This window comes from Canis lupus, chromosome 9 (genome assembly GCF_003254725.2).
Source record: "Canis lupus dingo isolate Sandy chromosome 9, ASM325472v2, whole genome shotgun sequence".
In the NCBI taxonomy this organism is placed as follows: Eukaryota; Metazoa; Chordata; class Mammalia; order Carnivora; family Canidae; genus Canis; species Canis lupus.
In genome coordinates, this window is record NC_064251.1 from 47255975 (window position 1) to 47275008 (window position 19034).

The window sequence follows — 19034 nt, forward strand, 5'->3', positions numbered from 1 at the left end:
CCTGCACGGCGGGGGTGGGGGGAGGTGGGGGGGGTGGGGGGGGGTGGGCTCCTTTGTCTCCTCTCCCTTTGTCACTGTGGGAGGGAGGCCTGTCACTGGGGCACCCTTAGTAGTTACTCACTTTGCTTTTCCCTGGGGCATGCCTGGTCCCTTCACCTGGGGGACATTTCAAGCCCCCCCCCCCAGTCCAGCGGCCCCCTTGAACAAGACAGGTAAGGGACAGTCTAAGGGAGAAGGTGTGGGTGGCCACTCCTTGCACTGAGCCTCCCTTTTTTTTCCTGCCTCTGATGGTGCGGTGAGTTCTTTAGCCAACAATAGATGTTTATATCTATTTTTTTTTAGAGCTTGTATTTATTAACAGCCTGCAAAAGGGGAGACCGCGAGATTTATTCCAAAAGCGCAGTGAGTTAAAAGGGACAATTAGGGGAGCAGAGAGAGAGATGGAGCATGGAGCTGTAAAGTATATTTTAATGCACAATCAAAGGGTTCTTTTTTTTTTTTTTTTTTTTTTTTTTTTTTTTAATTTTTATTTATTTATGATAGTCACAGAGAGAGAGAGAGGCAGAGACATAGGCAGAGGGAGAAACAGGCTCCATGCACCGGGAGCCCGATGTGGGATTCGATCCCGGGTCTCCAGGATCGCGCCCTGGGCCAAAGGCAGGCGCTAAACCGCTGCGCCACCCAGGGATCCCCAATCAAAGGGTTCTTGAGATATTTTCCAAGTTGACAGAAGGGATAAGAAAATTGGCCCATTACACGATGATCGTGGGGAATTGGTGACACAGGGTGGAGTAAGGCTGACATACGAAACTCCTACTTGAGGACGGTGAATCCAGAGAGCCAGACTGGGAGAAGACGAGCCAGAACATGACCATGGCCCAGGTCAGCAGGCTCAACCACACGTGTTGGCCTGGCCCCCAGCGAAATGGGACACACAGCTCAGTCAATCAAGGAGTGTGCACAGGGAAAGGCTGGCACCTCTGGGTCGGTGTGGAGTAGGGCCCCGAGGAGCTGGGTCCCAGAGACAAGTCCTGGCCAGGGACTGGGCGGGGGTGGGGGTGGGGTGGGGGGACAGCCTGGGGAGTTGGTGAGACTATGAGGGAAGATTTGCTGCCGGCTCCAGGGAGCCCTCCCAGCAAATGCATTCTCGCTGACCCTGGGCCCTGAATCTTGTCCTCCAAGAAGCTTTCCTGACCCCCTCCCCCCCCAGGCTCTCTGAAACTTGCCAACAGGCCTTCTGGAACTGCATTTGCCATGGTGGCAGAGTGCTGGGTGATTAGTTAGGTGACAAGTAAACATTTGCTAAATGGGATTCTTGGCTCCCTGGTAATGAACAGCCCCTAGCAGGAGAGAAGAGGGGGAGATACTGTCTGGAGGGTTCTAGGGATTGCTGGTGGTCAGCCAAAGTGGGCACAGGTAGAGGTGGCCATGCCTGGAAGCAAAGGAGGGGCTGAGGGCTGAGCCCTGCATAGATGGTAAAGGAGGGAGCATGGGATACAAAACAGCTATGGGATACTTTCTGGGCTTGGAAGCAGCAGGTGTCTGGGAATGGGACTGTGGCCCAGGCAGATTTCCAGAGAGCACTCCAGCTTGCTGGCACGAGGGAAGAGGATCTGGCTGAGCCGAGGAGGCAAGTTAGGATGATGAAACCCACTGTTGAGGAACATTGGCAAGCATGCCACGAGTGAGGGACACGTGCTTGGAGAGATGCTGGGGGTGTCGGGTAGGGAAGAGGACCACAGAAGGGGCCAAACCTCCACTGCAGAATCAGAATCCAAGTCCCTGAGTAGGGTTCCCCCCAAACTTCCCCTTTCCAGGCTCACCTCCCACGCCTCCCCCACACAGGGTTCCCAGTCCTCAACTCACAGCTCTCTGCTGATACCCCAAGCCAGCATGGTGCTGCTGTAACCCTCCAGCCTTCTGCCTCAAATACTCCCCACACTCTGCTTTGGCTACCTCCTCATCTTGCTAGAGCCAATGGGTGTCACCTCCTTCTGGAAGTCCTCCTGGACCATCCTTACCCCAGCTGACTTTCTCATGGGCAGCACTAACATACGTATTTCCATATCTAGGCCCTGCATTCCTTATAGGAGAGTCACATTTTGCCACTTTTATGTCCCCAGAGCCTGGGCCAATGGCTGGCACCTATACGCTTTTGATCAGTACTTGTTGAATGAAGGATAAGGAGCCAACTGAGCTCTGAGGTCAAGGGAAGAGCCTCTGTGGAGAGCTGCTGAGCCGCCCAGCCCCTCCCACAGACCCTCTCCCCAAGAGAAGACAGCTGGGGGCAGGGGGTAAGGAGAGAAGAGGAGATGGCTGTCTTCCAGGGAGCAGGGAAAGTATTGAGTGAAAATGGCAGAGGGACTGGCCCCATCAGGAACAAAGGAAGGGTGGCCTCAGCCCCTGGGAGGAGGACAGGATTCCCAGGGGCAAGAACCCACATCTCCCAGCCCTGAACCACCAGGAGGGACCTATGTCTGGTGAACAGAGAGGTCTAGCCACTGGCTCAGTCAACTTGCTCTGGTGCTTTGGGCAATGGTGTCATCATACCTGCGTAGCATGTGAGCTGCTGAGTGACAAGTGATGTCATCCACAATAGAGCTGCTTTCATTGCCTCTACCCCTTAGAGGAGAAAGCTGCTAAAAATACACCTGGCTGCCTGAGCCCCTCTGCCTTGCCTCTAATACCAGTCGGCAACCAGAGACTGTGCTGCACTTGATAGATGCAGATCATTTGTAAAACATTAGCATTTCTCATACTGACATTTCACTTTCATATTACAGGATCTAAATCTTCTAAAAAATTTTAATAAAGTGCTTGGACTCTTGATTTTCCCACTGAGGACTTTGCTGTCTAAAGTTGGAAATGAGGGATCCCTAGGTGGCACAGCGGTTTGGCACCTGCCTTTGGCCCAGGGCGCGATCCTGGAGACCCGGGATCGAATCCCACGTCGGGCTACCGGTGCATGGAGCCTGCTTCTCCCTCTGCCTGTGTCTCTGCCTCTCTCTCTCTCTCTGTGTGACTATCATAAATAAATAAAAATTAAAAAAAAAAAAGTTGGTGGGATCCCTGGGTGGCGCAGCGGTTTGGCGCCTGCCTTTGGCCCAGGGCGCGATCCTGGAGACCCGGGATCGAATCCCACGTCGGGCTACCGGTGCATGGAGCCTGCTTCTCCCTCTGCCTGTGTCTCTGCCTCTCTCTCTCTGTGTGACTATCATAAATAAATAAAAATTAAAAAAAAAAAGTTGGAAATGAAATCAACAACAGAACATCTTCGGGTTCTAAGGGACAGCTGGGCCCTGGCACCAGCCCCTGGAGAGCACACTGCCCTCCGTGCACATCATTTAGCGCATTTCAAGCCTTGTACCGAGGAGGATTTGTTCCATCACGCCTGAAAACACAGCCCTCCCTCTCTATCTGGAGAAGGGACTTCGTTCTCTGAAACAAGAGAGGCAGGTGTAGCCTCCAGACCCTATTTGCTGCCATCCGGGGTGCAGGGGGTCCTTGGCCTCCTGGAAACCCTCTCTGGGTCCCAGGAACTGGCAGCTCCTTTCCAGCCACTCCTGAGCCCTCGAAGATTCGACAGCTCTGCTGCTGCGGCTGAGGCTCTTGGGAACAGGCCAGGAAGGATCCAGGACCAGCCCACTCCAGGAAGAGCCACAGAGATTGGGCCGACCCAGCACAGCCAGAGTTGTGGGAAGTGAGTCATGTTCTATGAGGGTGAGGGAAGAACCATGGAGCAGAGAACGTGTTTGTGTGTGTGTGTGTGTGTGTTCGCATGCGCGTGCACACATGCATCCCAGTGAGTCAGTGTGCCCCTGCCCCATATGGCTCCTCCTGCCAACAAACGTGCTGTGCCCGGCCAGCCTCACCCACCCCCACAAAAGCCTGGGATCTGCCACCACTTCGGGAATGCAGGGTTAGGAAATGAGAAACAGAGTTCTTGTCCAAGAGAAATTTTTTTATTATTACTTTTCTTTCTTAATTGGATTCGGTGTTTCTTGCTCCTCACACACATCCTCTCTGGTGGGAAATTCAGGTTTGTGCAAAGCTCAGAGGAGATGGTGCCTGCTGGGGCACTGGCCAGCAGCATGGCCAACCTTGACCGGGGTCACTGTCCCCTATCTGGGCTTGCCTGCTCCATTTCCTGCATGTTCCCACTCCTGACCCCTGAGTGTGGCCCACCCCTTCTGCCTCTGCCTGTCCCTGGGCATCTGCAGAAGGGCCAGGCGGGATGGGGCCTTCGTAATGCAGAAGTGCCTGAGATGGTTCTCGAAATGCCCTCTTTGTCCCCCTTCTGCTAAGGCCACCTGATGCTTTCCCTCCTGCCGCCTACACAGGATCCTTGCTGGGATGGCCATCAAAGAGCCTCAAGGAAAAATTCAGCAGTTGAGCCATGCTGGAGGCCTGGGCTCATGCCCGGAGTCTCCCAGGCCTGTCCAGACCGTTGCTGGCAAAACGCTAGGCTGATGACACTGCCCAGCCTGTTGGGCTAACACTGTGGATGCTACCTGCCCGTCGACAAAAAAGACCCTAAGCCCCTCTTTTCCCTTCTCCATCCAGTCCGTCCCCAGGGCCTGGCTCCCTGATGTCCAATGAGCTGCTTCTGGCTTCTCACCTTGACGATAACACCTACAGTGAGGGTGACAGGGTGCTCTGGGGTGGCAGCCAGACTTGTGTTGCGTATAAAAACAAGGTGATGCTCTAAACATATAAGAAGATTGGTCCCCTGAAGTGATTCTTGCTGCCTCCCCTTCTTCTCCATGGCTCTTCCCACTCACCCTTTGCCCTAGGCCCTGGCAAGCCCAGGTTACACGGGGACTATTGTTGCCAAGTTGAGATTCTAGACAAAAATCCTCTTTTCTTGCTAGAAATCACCAATACAATCCTTAGTTCAACAGATAATAGTTTTCCGCATAGTTTATAAACATGAGAAGACATACAGTTTGGTAGGAGAGTGGGGCAGGAGACCTGTGCATTTGTGTGTATATATATGTAGAGAGTGTGTATATATATATATAAGTGGACATAGTTATAAAACTGCACCTCCTGTGAGAAACTCACTGCACTTGATGCAGTTCTAAATTTCAGCCTCTGATGCTCTTTCCTTTGGTAATTGGTTCTTGGAGCCCAGCAGCTGGGCCTAGGTCAGGGTTGCCTGAGACATCAGGAATGAGAGGCGTTATCCCCAAGGAAGGGACTAAGGGTTGGATTCAGGGCAGGTTGACTATGTGGCCTCAGGCAAGAGCGAAAATGCCACCTGCCCCTGTGCTCCCAGATGGCTGGTCTACCCAGCCTCTTGGGTGAGCCTCGTCTGTTCTCTGAGTCCTGCTTCCTCCGGGAATGGCGGGGAGCCCTTCAGACCCCTCCAACGACCGGGATTCCACAGAGCCCAGCTCCTGCGGGGCACTGTCCCATTGTTGCTAATGAAGGATTCCTTTTGCGTGCTTTAACCACCTTGCTGGATGGATGCTGTCCATGGGCGTTCAGCAGGGCCTGGCTGGGACAGCTGGGTTGTGATGTACTAATCCCTTCCCACTCAGAGCTGTACACTTTGGGTTTATAATCCACTGGGCAGGGCCCAGAGAGCAGCCGAAGGCTATACCAGCCTTTGTCTGAAACCCAGCAGATCCTCCGCTTGTTAAAAAAAAGAAAAGAGATTCTGTTCCTTGGTGGATACGTGGCAGTGCTGGCTGCTGGCGCCCCAGGTCCTCAGCGGAGAGTGACCACCAGCCCCAGTATCCAGGCCAGGAGGGAGGCTCCCAGGGAACTGCCCGAGGAAGCCTGCTGCACCCCGCTGGGGGCACGGATGGGGGTCCTGCGGGCACACTTGCCCCTCCTCTTGGGCCGCATGGTGGGCATGATGTCAAAGCTGAACTTGTGCTGGTAGTCGGGTGCGTAGTCCTGCAACTCGGAGGCCTGCTTCCCGGTGCCCGCCTTGGACACCTGGTTGCGGTTCCTGTGGCTGGTGCAGTTCTTGCCCGGCTTCCTGTAGCCCGGGCGGGAGCCGGGCAGATGGCCGTGTGCGTGGCCCCTGTCCCTGGCAGGGCCGCGGGCCGGGTAGTGCTCCTTCCGGGCAGCCCTGTCGGTGGTGGTGAGCGTGTGAGACTTGATCTGGTGCGGGGATGCCGGCCCCGTGCAGTTCCGGAAGTCGTCGGCCCTCAGCAGCTTCAGGTCCTGGCCCTGGCGAGCGTCGGGGGACGCACAGGGGACGGCAGAGCTGGAGCCGCGGAATCTGCGCAGCCATTCCCACAGGGAGCGCGCCCGGCAGCCGCAGTCCCACGCGTTCCCGTTGAGGCGGAGGAACTCCAGGGCCCCCAGGGGCGCCAGACAGTCGCCCTGCAGCTCAGAGAGGCTGTTGTTGAAGAGAAAGAGAGTGGTCAGCCTGCGGAGGTCGTGGAAAGCCTTAGGGTGCACCCACTGCAGCTGGTTCTCGTGCAGCAGCAGCCGGTCCAGGTTCACCAGTCCCCGGAACGTGTCCTGGCCCAAGCTCCACAGCTTGTTACCGTGGAGAAACAGGTGGCTGAGGTTGACCAGGTCCACAAAGATGTCGTCCTGGAGGTACTCGATGTGGTTGTCCTGCAGGTAGAGGTACTGCAGGCTGTGCAGTCCGCTGAAGATGCCCGCCGGCAGGGCGCTGAGCCCACACTTATAGAGGTAGAGGGCGTGCAGCTTCACAAGGCCCTGGAAGGTCTCTGGCGCCAGCGTCCGCAGCTGCCGGTTGTCGCCCAGGTCCAGCTCCTCCAGGTGCACGAAGCCCTCGAAGGTGTTGGGGTCGATGAAGGTGATGTTGTTGGAGTAGATCCACAGGGTGACCATAGCGGGGCTGAAGTGGCCCTGCTGGAGGAGGGTGATGCGATTGTTCTGCAGGAAGATGCGCTCGCTGTCCTCCGGGATGCCCTCGGGGATGGCGGCGAAGTTGTGCGCCTGGCAGCTGACGGTCATGGGGGCCGGGTAGCACACGCAGTCCCGCGGGCAGCCGCCACCCAGGGGCAGCTCCCCCGCTAGCAGCAGCAGCAACAGTTCCACACAGCACCCTGGCGGGAGAGAGAGCACAGCCAGGTCAGGGTGGGCCGGGGTTGGGGGTGGGGGGTGGGGGGCGGGAGGCGGGGACGGACGGGGACGGACGGACCGACTGACGGACCCACGGGAAGCGGGGTTGGTGGGCGCGCCCCCAGCCTTAGGCCAGGCTCTGTCCCGGGCTGTGCCTAACTCAGTGGTCTGGGATCGGAGGCCCCTGGGGGAGGCTCCTGCTGGGGGGAAGGCAGGGGCCAGGCCCAAGGCGGGCCCCCCCGAGTGAGATCGCACTCTGGCGCCCCACCCCTGCCGAGGGTTCTAGCCCCCGCCGGCCCCGCTACTGCGAGGAGAGCTCCGGGCGCGCTCGGGGCGCCCGCGCGGTACCCTCAGCCCCGCCCCGAAAGCCTAGCCCCGCCCCCTGGCTCTCTCCCGGGAGCTGGAGTGGGGCTCACAACCCAGGGCCGGGGCAGCCAGCGTCTGGTTCCCGTCCCAGCTCTGTCACTTGCTCTCATAACAGCACACGATCACAGAGTGATTCAGACTCCGGGTCTAACAAAGTAAATATATGGAGGCCTGGAGAGTCTTTTTATTTATTCTAACAAAGCACGCATGCAAGGGACGCCTGGGTGGCTCAGTGGTTGGGCGTCAGTCTTCGGCTCAGGTCGTTATCCTGGGGTCCCCAGATGAAGTCCCGTGTCGGGCTCCCCGCAGGGAGCCTGCTTTTCCCTTTGCCTGTATCTCTGCCTCTCTCTCTGTCTCTCATGAATGAATAAATAAAATCTTAAAAAAAAAAAAAAAAGGGACGCCTGGGTGGCTCAGCGGTTAAGCGTCTGTCTGCCTTTGGCTCAGGGTGTGATCCTGGTCTCGGGATCGAGTCCTACATCGGGCTCCCTGCGAGGAGCCTGCTTCTCCCTCTGCCTGTGTCTCTGCCCCTCTCTGTGTATCTCTCATGAATAAATAAATAAAATCTTTTTTTTTTTTTAAGAAAAACTCATGCAAGACACCAAAGTTCATCTCAAAAGATGTCTCATTATGGTGCCTCCTGTGACAGCTCACAGTGTGCCTCAGTTTCCTGGTTTCTAAATAGTACTAGTTGTCCCTTGCGGTGCTGTGAGGATGTGTGAAGGGGACACGCATGTGTGGAGGACTGGGGGAGACACCGGGGCTGCCTGGCTTTGGGGACCCCAAGGCGCCACCAGAGTGAGGTTGCCCCCCATCGGGTCCACCTTCTGGCCCCTCTCCTCTCCCCACCTCACTCCCAGGCTGTGTGCTCCCAGGCTGTGGTTGTAAACCAGGCCCTGCCTCCCGACTAGCCGACTGTCCAGAGCATTTCCTCGGTAGCTTCCCTCTAATTGGGCATTAATTAGGCATTCGTTAATGGATCCTTAAAATAATTTATTTTCGGATGTGTCCAGCCTGTGGTCGGATAATAGCCCCGTGCTCATTATCGGAGCAGCCTCATTAAGGAGGATCATCATTACCTGCCTTTTCCCAGGGTCGCAGCTGCCCCGGGCTGCCCGGCAGGCGCGCCGGCGAGTGAGGACAGGCTCCAGGCGGGTAGACTCCCACCCTGCAGGGCCAGGCAGCCATCTCCTCCGGGCCCAGGTTGGCCTCTTGCCCGTCCCTTCCAGCTTGGTCAGCCAGGCCTCTCCGGGGAGGCTGGGGCAGGAGGCAGCTCAGTGGATTCCTGCTGTCAGCTTGGCCCAAGCGCGTAGGAAGAACCAACACTCCCCACCACTCCGACCGGCCGGCTCCCAGCCTCCCAGCCTCCCCCCAACCCCAGGCCAGGCTCCCAGGCCTGCTGCCGCCCTAGCCTCCTGGCCAGTCTGGGGCAGGCCTAGCCACCACTGCCACCCCGTCATTCTTGGCAGAAACAGCATCGTAAATAAGTGACAGTTCCCAGCTGTTGGGAGTTATGGGCTCCCAGAGAGTGGCAGCTGCTTCCCGTCCCCCTGTAATCACCCGGCTTCCACCAAACGTTTCCAACATAAAAATCATCGCATATAATTTCGTTTTTGCATAATTGGGTTCAGTTGTGATTTCAGAGCAATTATGACCTCGGTGGCGGTGGCGGTGGCAATGCAGCTGTGAGGACCCTTTCTGGGAAGGGCCACACTTTATGTGGTTCCTGCAGTCTCAGTCACCACTACCACTGGACAGCCTGCAGGCTAAGCCTGAGGCTGGTGCCTCCTCAGTTTCCCTCTCTGTAACACGGGTAGGAGATGATTGCTTTGCCAGTGTGCCCCATGTGGAGGCTGGGGTCTGACCTCCAGGCCCTCGCTGCCCACCTCAGTTTGGCAGGGGGTCCCAGCTGTGCAGGGGGAAGCAAGAGCGTGAGGGGCCAGGAGCCTGGACCCCAAGCCCCAGCTGACTGTCAGGGAGCCTGCGAGATGCCTTGAGCCTCCAAGGCCTGGGTTAGGAGGAGGGAGCAACACATGCTGGCTTCCACAGAGACTGATACCCCCTTTCCTCTCAGCTGGCACCCCTTACCCCTACCCAGGCTGCTGTCTCCCAGGAACCTTGCCCCAGGGCAGCGCGCCCACCCTGCCACTCTGGGGGAGTCCAGGGTGCCCCTCCCAGCTCACAGGCATTCACAGCCCTCACTGTGTTGAAGGGGACCAGGCCACGAGCCGTGTTTGTGGGACACAGTGCCACAGCAGACCTGTGGGGGTGGTGCTGCAAAGAAAAAGGCTTTTCCCGCCCTTCAGTCTGGCAGCAGAGAGACACTGGCCGTGGGGGCAGGGGTAAGCTGTGTCAGGCTCAGCACTAATACCACTCCATATTTGTGCAGCTTATGAAGTTTACAAGTGCTTCTGCTTGCGCTCCTCTGATCCTCGGCATTACTGTGTGGTGGTGGGGGGGGGTTCTCCTGCCCCTTGGCCTGGATGGGGGCAGACAACCTTCTACCTGCTGTTGTGGCTATGTCTCTGTAAGGTCCTGGAGTTGGGCTTCTCTGAAGTGTCCCCAGAGAAGCTAGGGCCTCATGGAGAGCCATAACCCGTCCTTAGGTGCCCCAGGGAAGGTGGGGGTTCAGGGAAACTAGGTGGAGATCCTAGTTTGGGTGAAAAAAACCAAATGCCCATAAATCTAGGCTGAGCAGCCAGCATATGAACACACTTCGGCAGGTGTGTGGGGTAAAGGTGGCCCCAGGGCAGGAGCCCCCTATGCACTTTCTATGAGAAGGGTCCAGAATGGATCCCTGGGTGGCGTAGCAGTTTGGCGCCTGCCTTTGGCCCAGGGCGCGATCCTGGAGACCCAGGATCGAGTCCCACATCGGGCTCCCGGTGCATGGAGCCTGCTTCTCCCTCTGCCTGTGTTTCTGCCTCTCTCTCTGTGTGTGTGACTATCATGAATAAATAAGTTAAAAAAAAAAAAGAAAAAATTTAAAAAAAAATAAAATAAAGGGTGCAGAAGGAGGCAGGGACCCCAGCCAACCACTTGGAGCTCTCTCCATCCTTCAGTACTGCCCAGCTGCCAGGGATCCAGGCCAGGGATGCTGCCCTTGCACTACCCCTGCCTCCTTCCACTGGGCACTGGGATGGGTTTCAGCTGATTCTGCTTCTCCACCCTGGAAGCTGGTCCAATCTGCAGGGGCCTGGACCAGCCCTCCCAGCCAAATTCACCCACCTCCTGCACCCCTGCCGGAGCCAGTGGGTGCCCTGATCCTGGATCGTCACCCTGTCACCCTGTCGGGTTTCTTCCCAGGGAAGCTGGTACTCCCGTCACTGTACCTCCTCCTGTGTCCCTTCCATGAGCTGGTGGGAGCTCTGACCCACTGATTGCCTGGTTAATTTACTAACAATGAGGCTGATGCCTTTGCCATGCACTTTAGGATTGCAAATTAGCAGCCATGTAAGTCTCTGTGGAGGAGCCTTGCACCCCCTCCCATCTGCCTCCTCAACCCTCTCCTGGGTGGGGCAGGGGTTGCTCTGACTGAGGGGGCTGAAGAGAGCACAGCTGGGCCTCATCCTCACTTCCTCTGGCTCTCCTCCCCCTCTCCTCCAGGACTGCACCCGTCTGACTGCTCCGCTGTTCCCAAACCTCATGGCCTCCCACACATCTGAGCTCACCTGAGGCTCTGCAGCCTCATTCATTCCTTCCTCCATTCAATCCTTGCTCTGAGCCCTGGAATGTCCAAAGTGCTAGGGCAGGGAGGAGCCTTGGGATGAACTGGGCAAGCCCTCAGGGGTTCATTAGCAGATAGGGGCACTCCCAATCCCAGGCAGTCTGGCCAGGTGCCGGGGCCCAGAGTAGGCACCTAAGGGTGTGTGTAGGGGGAAGCTCAGGGAAGGTCCTGCTACCTCCTCCAGAAAGCCTTCTGCTCCTCTGCTAGTATAGAGAATACACAGAAGAGTTGTATTGTTTACACGTCTTCCTTCCTGCAAATCCCCAAACCCTTCACCTGCTGGGCAGGGACTTGTGGGGGAGGGGCGAGTGACCTGAGTATGGGCAGCACCTCACCCAGTCTACTTAGCCACCCCAGATGCGCTTGTGAATGGTCCTGTGGGAGCCGGACCTGGCGGGATGGGTGGGAAGGGCATAACAGACAGAAGGCACAGCATATGCAAAGGCACTGAGGTGGGAGAACAGGCACTGTGTCCCCATCTTACCCCAGACGCCTTCTCTAAGTAGCCAGAGCTCCCAAAGAAGCTGTAATACCAGCTCTGCTAGGCTGGGGAAACCCAGGCCTGGGGAGGCCAGAGTGGTGCCCAGTGAGACTAGTACTGACAGGACCTCTGGTCCAATCCCAGGCCACATGGCCAGAGTGGCAGGGGTGGCAGCCTGCCCACCCTGGAAGCAGGAGGGAACAAACCAAGGAGGACCCTGTCCTAAACACGCAGTAGGTTCTTTATATGGAATCCTCAGACCACCACACCACTGCAGAGGAAATGAAGCACACGGAGGGAAGAGACTGGTTAAGGCCACACGACTCGTGAAGGGGGTGGTGGAACAGGCCTCATCCCCTGACTTCAAATCCAGGAGATCCCCATTGCATGGAGAAGACCAGCCTCATCTGAGGGCTGAGCAGCCCTCTCTGGCCCCAAGGTCTCAGCCTCCCTCTGACCTGAGTCTGGAACCTGCGGCACCAAAGGGGCCACCTTTCCCTACACCTGTGCATGGACAGCCCTGTGGACTGGAATCCCCTAAAGGCCCCTGGGCAGGTCTATGGGGCTCTCTGAGCCTTGGAGACTTGTCAGCCATGTGGCCAATCCTGGCTCTGCAGCCCATCCTCCCTCTGAACAGGGCTGTGCTCCCCCCCACCCCTGCCCTGCCCCAGCCTTGCCAGCTGCTCTTCCCCAAGCTAATCAATGCTAACCAAATGGCTCCGTTGGTCACATAACAGCCTCAGGCCAGGCCGGCTGCGCTCACAGAGCTACTGGCGCCCCAGGCCACTTGGCACTGCCCCTCCATGCCACACCCAAGTGCAGGCCACTCCCCATAGCATCGCCCTCGCCCCGCCCCCCAGCCTAGCCCAGCCCTGGAGACAAGGACGCTAACCCAGGGAAGCTCGGCTTCCCTGCTTGTCCCCCACTGAAGATGCCTGTGACGCAGGCACCTAGATGCCTCCTCTACGTCTCCATCTGGCAAACACAGTCTGTCCAAAGGTGAGCTGCTGCTCCTCCACCGCCTCAGCCTCCTCCACATGCATCTTCTCTGTCTCAGGTGAGGGTGGCACCTTCATTCTGGCTGCTCAGGCAGAGAGGAGTCCTGCCAACTCCTCTCTCTCACCTCGGACCCAATCTGCTGGGAGTCCTGTGGGCTCAGTTCCAGAAGGTACCCAGAGTCCACCCATGTTTCTTGGCCACCACCGCAACCTGGGCCCCCACCATCTCTCACTTGGCCTACTGCCAGAGTCCCCAGGGGTCCCGGGGCTCCCATGCTTGCCCCTACATGTCTGCTAACACCGCAGCGTGAGGGGGAGTCAGAGCGTGGGACCCCTCTGCTCAAGCCCTCCTTGGCCCCATGGTGCTAAGATCCTCTGGTCTTTCCAAGAGCCCTGGCCACAGCCTCTCCTTCCTCTCCCTTCCCTCCCTCCCCCAGCCTCTTCTTGCTCTTCTACACGTGCTGGGTGTGTCCTGCCTCCAGCCTTTTGCTGCTCCCTCCTCCTGGAGCACTGCCTGGGATATCTGCTGGGCCCTTGCCCTCACCCCATCATTCGGGTCTCTCCCAGGGTTACCTTCTCAGTAGACTTTCCCCAGCAGCCTACTTTAAATGGGCTCCTTCCCTGTTTTACTTTTCCCCTTAACACTCATCCTCTTTTTTTTTTTTTTAAGATTTTATTTATTTATTCATGAGAGATATATATAGAGAGAAGCAGAGACATAGGCAGAGGAAGAAGCAGGCTCCCTGCAGGGAGCCTTATGCAGGACTCGATCATGACCTGAGCTGAAGGCAGATGCTCAACCACTGAACCATTCAGGCTTCTTAACATTCATCCTCTTCTAATATATTATTTCATTTATTTATTTATCTTGTTCCTTTTCTGTCCCCTCCTGCTGAGTGTCAGCTCTACAAGGGTAGTGATTTTCTCTGGTGTGTTCCCTGCTGTGCCCTTAGCCTCTAGAACAGTGCTGGGAACATAGTAGATGCTCAATAAACATAGTGGTTCTTGTTAGTACTGAGGCCTCTGGTAAGAGCAGACTCAGTTGTGGCTCAAGCTTTCTCTCTCTCTCTCTCTCTCTCTCTCTCTCTCTCTCTCTCGGGCCCCTGGGCCATCATAGAGGTGACAGGTGGTGGGATGAGTTCTGCAAGGGAAGATACACACCAGGTCTGTTCAAGGCATGGGGCAGGTGACCAATGAAGCTTTGCCTGGGACTTGGGGCTTTCCCAGGACTTGGGACTTCCAGTGCTAAAACCAGTATGTCCCAAACAAACCAGGACAAGTCAGTCACCCTACCCTATTTGAGGCGGAAACTGTGCCTCCCTTCCAAAAAAAACAAAATCTCTGGGCACAGGAAGGGGAGGGGACTAACTGCATGTTTACTGGTGTGTGTACACACAGCCATGTATGCACGTGTATGCAGAAGCTACGTATGTGCACGGATGTGTGCAAGCATGTGTTTGTCTCTGGAGGCCACCAAGAGGGCTGGCAGCCTGGGCCTTTTCATCCTGTAGCATCCCTGAACTCCAGCCCAGAGAGGGGGCCTGGTCTGTGGTATCCCCATCTTATCTCTGCACTCACTCAGGCTTTGCCTTTAGCTCCTGCTCTCCTGACACGCTTTACTACATGCCTACTCCAGGGTCACCCTCAGCTGGGAAGCAGGTGGCCCCTCATCGGAACAGTCCTTGGCTTTTATCTGCTCTGGCTCACCCCCTGTATGGGCCTGGCCGGGATGCCGTGCTAAGTGAGCTGCCAAGCTCTCGGGGGTCTCTCTAGAATAACCTCAGGCTGCCCATCCTTGCCTAGCTGCCTGGCTTTGGGACTGGCCCCCCTGGGAGCACATTTTAGCTGGGCAACCTTGAGCGGGTCACTAAGCCTCCAACGCCTCGACTTTTCAGTCCTGGAACTAGGAGGCAGAGCACTTGCTTAGTGGGTGTTGGAAGCACTCCGTGAGGCTGTGCCCCTGAATGGTAGACCAGGGGGAGCTGAGGAGAAAGGCATTCCCGAGGGTGATGAGTGTGTTCCTGGTGCCATTATCAAAGGAGCTGCCTCTCACCCCCTCAGGACTCTCCCCAGCCCCCCATGTACCCTGGCTTTCACCATACCAACCCTGGCGCTCCCAGGCTCCAGAGGCCTGACAGAGGGACCTGACAGATCAGACACTGAGTCGGGTCCCAGACCCAGGTTCTAGTTCCTTCCTTGCCAGGCCTTGGCTGCCCCCAGGGCACAGCAGATGGGGATGGGGTCTTGACCTATCTGCTTTGCCCTTCCTCCCAGTCTGTTCATCCCCATCTGGAGCTGCCAGCTCCCTGCAGAATGCCCCAGGTGTTTGGGCTCTACCTTCACCTCAGGAAGCCCCTCTAGGACTCATAAGATATGTCCTGTGTTACTCAAATTTGCTACTTGGTTTGGGGGCCCCCAGAATCTGGGCTGTGGCAGCCTAAGGCTGAGGGCCAAGGGCCTCTGAGAGCCAGTCCCACCCAGGAAGTTTTGAGAAGGCTCTGATCCTGCCTCCTCCCTCCAAAGCCTGGAGCCTACTTCTCTCCCCCAGAACCACAGCGAACTATAGACCCACCTGCACCCAGGCAGGTTCACTGGAACAGGAGTGGTATCTTAGGTGTGTCAGGTGGGGCAGGTGAACCTCTATGGGCCTGGGACAAGCCTCAGGGGCAAGCATCTCACTGAGGGGATGTGAGGGAGAAAGAGTAGGGGGATCTACCAAAGTCCTACCTGGCATTGGCAAACACAAAACAGGAGATGGGACCCAGCCTTTGAGAAGCAGGTGCAGAACTCTCTTCCAGGAGCCCTTGTTCCTAGTTTCTGGAACAGCCACCCTTCCTTGTTCTCAGTGAAAGGCCTTCAGAACTCACACCCGGGGTATCGATCAACCTGTTCTGAATCCGTCCCCTAACTCCTCCATTCATATGAGAACAGCTCTGTGCTTGGTGCTGCAATGGTAAGATCTAGCTCCTTAACCATTCTCACAGAGCCTACACATTCTCGCAGGGAGATGATTAAGCAAAGGGAACAGACAAGACCAAACTGACAAAGGGTGGTAAACACTGGGGACACAACGAGGGGGTAAGGACTGAGACAAATGGGAGGACTGACATTACTTTTTTAAAGATTTATTTATTTATTTTATGATAGACCTAGAGAGAGAGAGGCAGAGACACAGGAGGAGGGAGAAGCAGGATCCATGCCGGGAGCCCAACGCGGGACTCGATCCCAGGACTCCAGGATCTCACCTGGGCCAAAGGCAGGTGCCAAACCGCTGAGCGACTCAGGGATCCCCCTGACATTATTTTTGAGCCCATGAAATGCCTCCCTGAGCAGCAGCACCGGAGTTGAAACATAAAGGAAAGGAAAGGAAGGAGCCAAGGAACAGAAGGAACAGCAGGTGCAAAGGCCCTGGGACAGTACCAAACTTGGTATAGATGAGGGAAGACGGGAAGGGTAGGAGATACAATCAGAAAGGTAGGAGGCAGGCTTTGTAGGGCCTTGAAAGCCTCAGTTGAATCTGGATCTAATTCTAGGTGTGGTGAGCAGCCACTGAAGAGCCCCAAGTGGGAGTAATATGATGGGATTTGGGGGGCTGCTATTAGAGCACTGATTTGGGGTGGGGCAAGAGATGGGGCAGGGTCATGGAGTCAGAGAGCAGCGGACAGAATGAGAAATGTTTAGGATGTAGAATTGGCAGGATATATGGTTGGACCAGTATGAGGGATAGGGGGAGGGAGGGTCATGGGGTGGCTCCAGAGCACAAGGGTGCAGTGAGACAGGAGGAGCCTGGGAAAGCAGGCATAGGGGCTGACAAGAGCTCCATTTAGGACACACAAAGTCTGCAGAGCCTTGCAGAGATGTTTAACTGGTGGAAGCTGGATGTGCCACCCTGGAGGTGAGAAGCACACTTGGGAGTCATGGGCACAGGGACGGTATTTAAATCTGTGGGAATGGATGAAGTCACCTGTCAAGGGAAGGGATACAGCAGGATTGAAGCCTCTGGCAACACTATTCTAGAACATAAAGGAGAAGGAATGGCCAGTGACATCAAAGGAAAGCCATGGTGTGTGGTGTGACCGAAGCCAAGGGTGTTTCAAGAAGGAGAGTGGACTTGGCTGTGAGGAGGGAGAGTTCACGTTGAGGGCTGGTTTGTAACACGGAGGTAACTGGTGATGCCAGAAAGTTCATTTCTAGGAGAAAGGTAGGGGCAGAATGCCTATTAGAGTGGGGAGAAGAGTGGATGGGAGACAGCACTGTGTCAGGACAAGTTAGGGCGTGCTAATGTAACAAGTGGCCCCAGGTCTCATTGGCTTACAAGAGAGGCTGGCTTCTCACTGAGGCGGGACAGCGGAGGCTCTGCTCAGGGATATGGGTGGAGAACACATCCTCCACCATGGACCCTGCCTGTCTCATGGCAGAGGGGGACAAAGGCCATGGCCAACTACCAGCTTTTGTTGCATGTAGCACACAGCACTTCTGCAGGTGTTTCATTGGTCAGTCAGTCACATGGCTCAGCCTGTCCTGAACCAGACAGAGAAGAATCCTGGGAGGGGGTGGGAGGGGGTGGGGGGCGTGGTGGTAGCAGGGAACAGTGTCTGGGGGCCCCGGGGGCCAGTCATTCAGAAACTTTGCTGTGGAGGGGGCAGAGAAACAGGGCAGCCCCTGCCTGGAGGGATGTAGAGTCCTGAGAGGTTGTTGTTGTTTTTAATCATTTATTTATTTATTTTTAAGATTTTATTTATTCATTCATGAGAGTCACAGAGAGAGGCAGAGAAAGAAGCAGGCTCCCCGCAGGGAGTCAGATGCAGGACTCAATCCCAGGACCCTGGGATCATGCCCTGAACTAAAGGCAAATGCTCAACCACTGAGCCACCCAGGTGCCCGGGTTGTTTGTTTGTCTCTTTGTTTTTAAAGATTTTATTTATTTATTCATGAGAGATACAGAGAAGCAGGCCCCATGCAGGGAGCCCGAGGTAGGACTCGATCCTGGGTCTCCAAGATCACACCCCGGGCTAAAGGTGGCGCTAAACCACTAAGCCACCAGGGCTGCCCCAGGTTGTTTGTTTTTTAAAGATGGAAGAAACTAGAGCTTGTTTGTGGGCATGATTTGGGAAGAGGGAGGGGGAAAGAAACTAGAGCAGTAGGAGTGGGAGGGCCAAAGAAACGGAGATCCAGAGTGCTGAAGAAACAGCTCTCCACCTGTGACGGAGGGACTCTGCAGATGACAGAATGACTTGGAATTAGTCCCCCAGGGCTCCTTTTCTCCCTGAAGTAAGAGGGCACATTAACGGAGAGCAAAGGTAGGGAGGAAGGCGGGAGTTTGAAGAGAAAGAAGACAGCATGAAGCGGGCATTCCATTTGGTGGGAAGTCAAGCTACCCCAGTCACATGAGAGGTTTGTGGGGGACAAGGAGGTAGGTGTTTCCGTGCCCACTGCCTGGGCCTCTGCCCAAGTCCTCCTCACCTCCTGCTGCACTGCCGGGGCCATCAGCCCCTGTGAGGAGGTCGGCTCACATCACTCCCCTGCTGACAACCATGCATCAGCTCAGCAAACATCCTCTGTGCGGGGCACCATGCCAGGAGGGCTCTGGGGACAAAAGACCCAGTTCCCGGCTTCCATAAGCTGACAGTCTTCCCCAGACACCTTCAGGATAGTATGATATGGACATCCTTCCTTGAAGATGGGCAAAGCCCGTAGCCCAGACTTTGAACTAGGAGTTAATGGCCTAATTAAGCTGGGACCAGTGGTTACAAGGATAAGGGCAGTGGCAGAGCCTGTGTGGGTGGCAGCTGTGCCGGGAACATTGGAGGTCCAAGCAGGAAATGTCTGTCTTTATTTGGGGCATTGCTCCTGTTTGTGGAGCCCTCAACCCTTTGGGAGACTCTGTGGGTTACCTTTAAATTGATCTGCTTTTTTATTTAAATTAGTCAAGGCTTGGGGGCACCTGGGTGGCTCAGTGGTTGAGTGTCTGCCTTTGGCTCAGGGCATGATCCCAGGGTCCTGGGATTGAGTCCTGCATCTGACTCCCTGCAGGAGCCTGCTTCTCCCTCTGCCTGTGTCTCTGCATCTCTCTGTGTCTCTCATGAATGAATAAATAAAATCTTAAAAAAAAAATTTTTGTCAAGGCTGGTTTGTCTGTTGCTTTCAAACAAGAATCCTCACTGATTTGAGGACCCTCCAGCTGAGCACGGCTTGCAAGCCCATCCGTGGTCTGGCTCTGCTCCTCTCATTCCTGCTCTTCGCCCTCATCTCAGCTCAGAGGCTTCCTGTCCCCCTTTCCCTGTCTTCTTACGGAAACAGTTCCCCAAGTTCCCTTGGGAGGACCATCCCTTCTCCACTGCAGGTGATTCAGGAGACAGGGCTATCAATCCAGTGGCCTGGCTCAGCTAATTAAGAGTGTCTCCTAGGAATT

At 55.9% G+C, this 19034-nt stretch overlaps 1 protein-coding gene across 2 annotated transcripts in view; it reads right to left on the reverse strand.

The window, feature by feature from the left end:
• Nucleotides 1–3940: 3940 nt before the first annotated feature.
• RTN4RL1 (reticulon 4 receptor like 1) overlaps nucleotides 3941–19034 on the reverse strand; it is a 72096-nt gene continuing 57002 nt past the window's right edge. Inside the window, exons 1-2 of one of the 2 annotated variants that reach the window (XM_035721445.2) lie at nucleotides 8499–8801; nucleotides 3941–7037 (exon numbers count right to left, since the gene is read on the reverse strand). In XM_035721445.2, the coding sequence (XP_035577338.1) occupies nucleotides 5713–7037; nucleotides 8499–8607 (1434 nt within the window). In that variant the 5' untranslated portion in view covers nucleotides 8608–8801 and the 3' untranslated portion in view covers nucleotides 3941–5712. Of the gene's footprint in view, nucleotides 7038–8498; nucleotides 8802–19034 lie in introns of those variants that run through there. The other variant, XM_025476135.3, reaches the window with a different exon arrangement.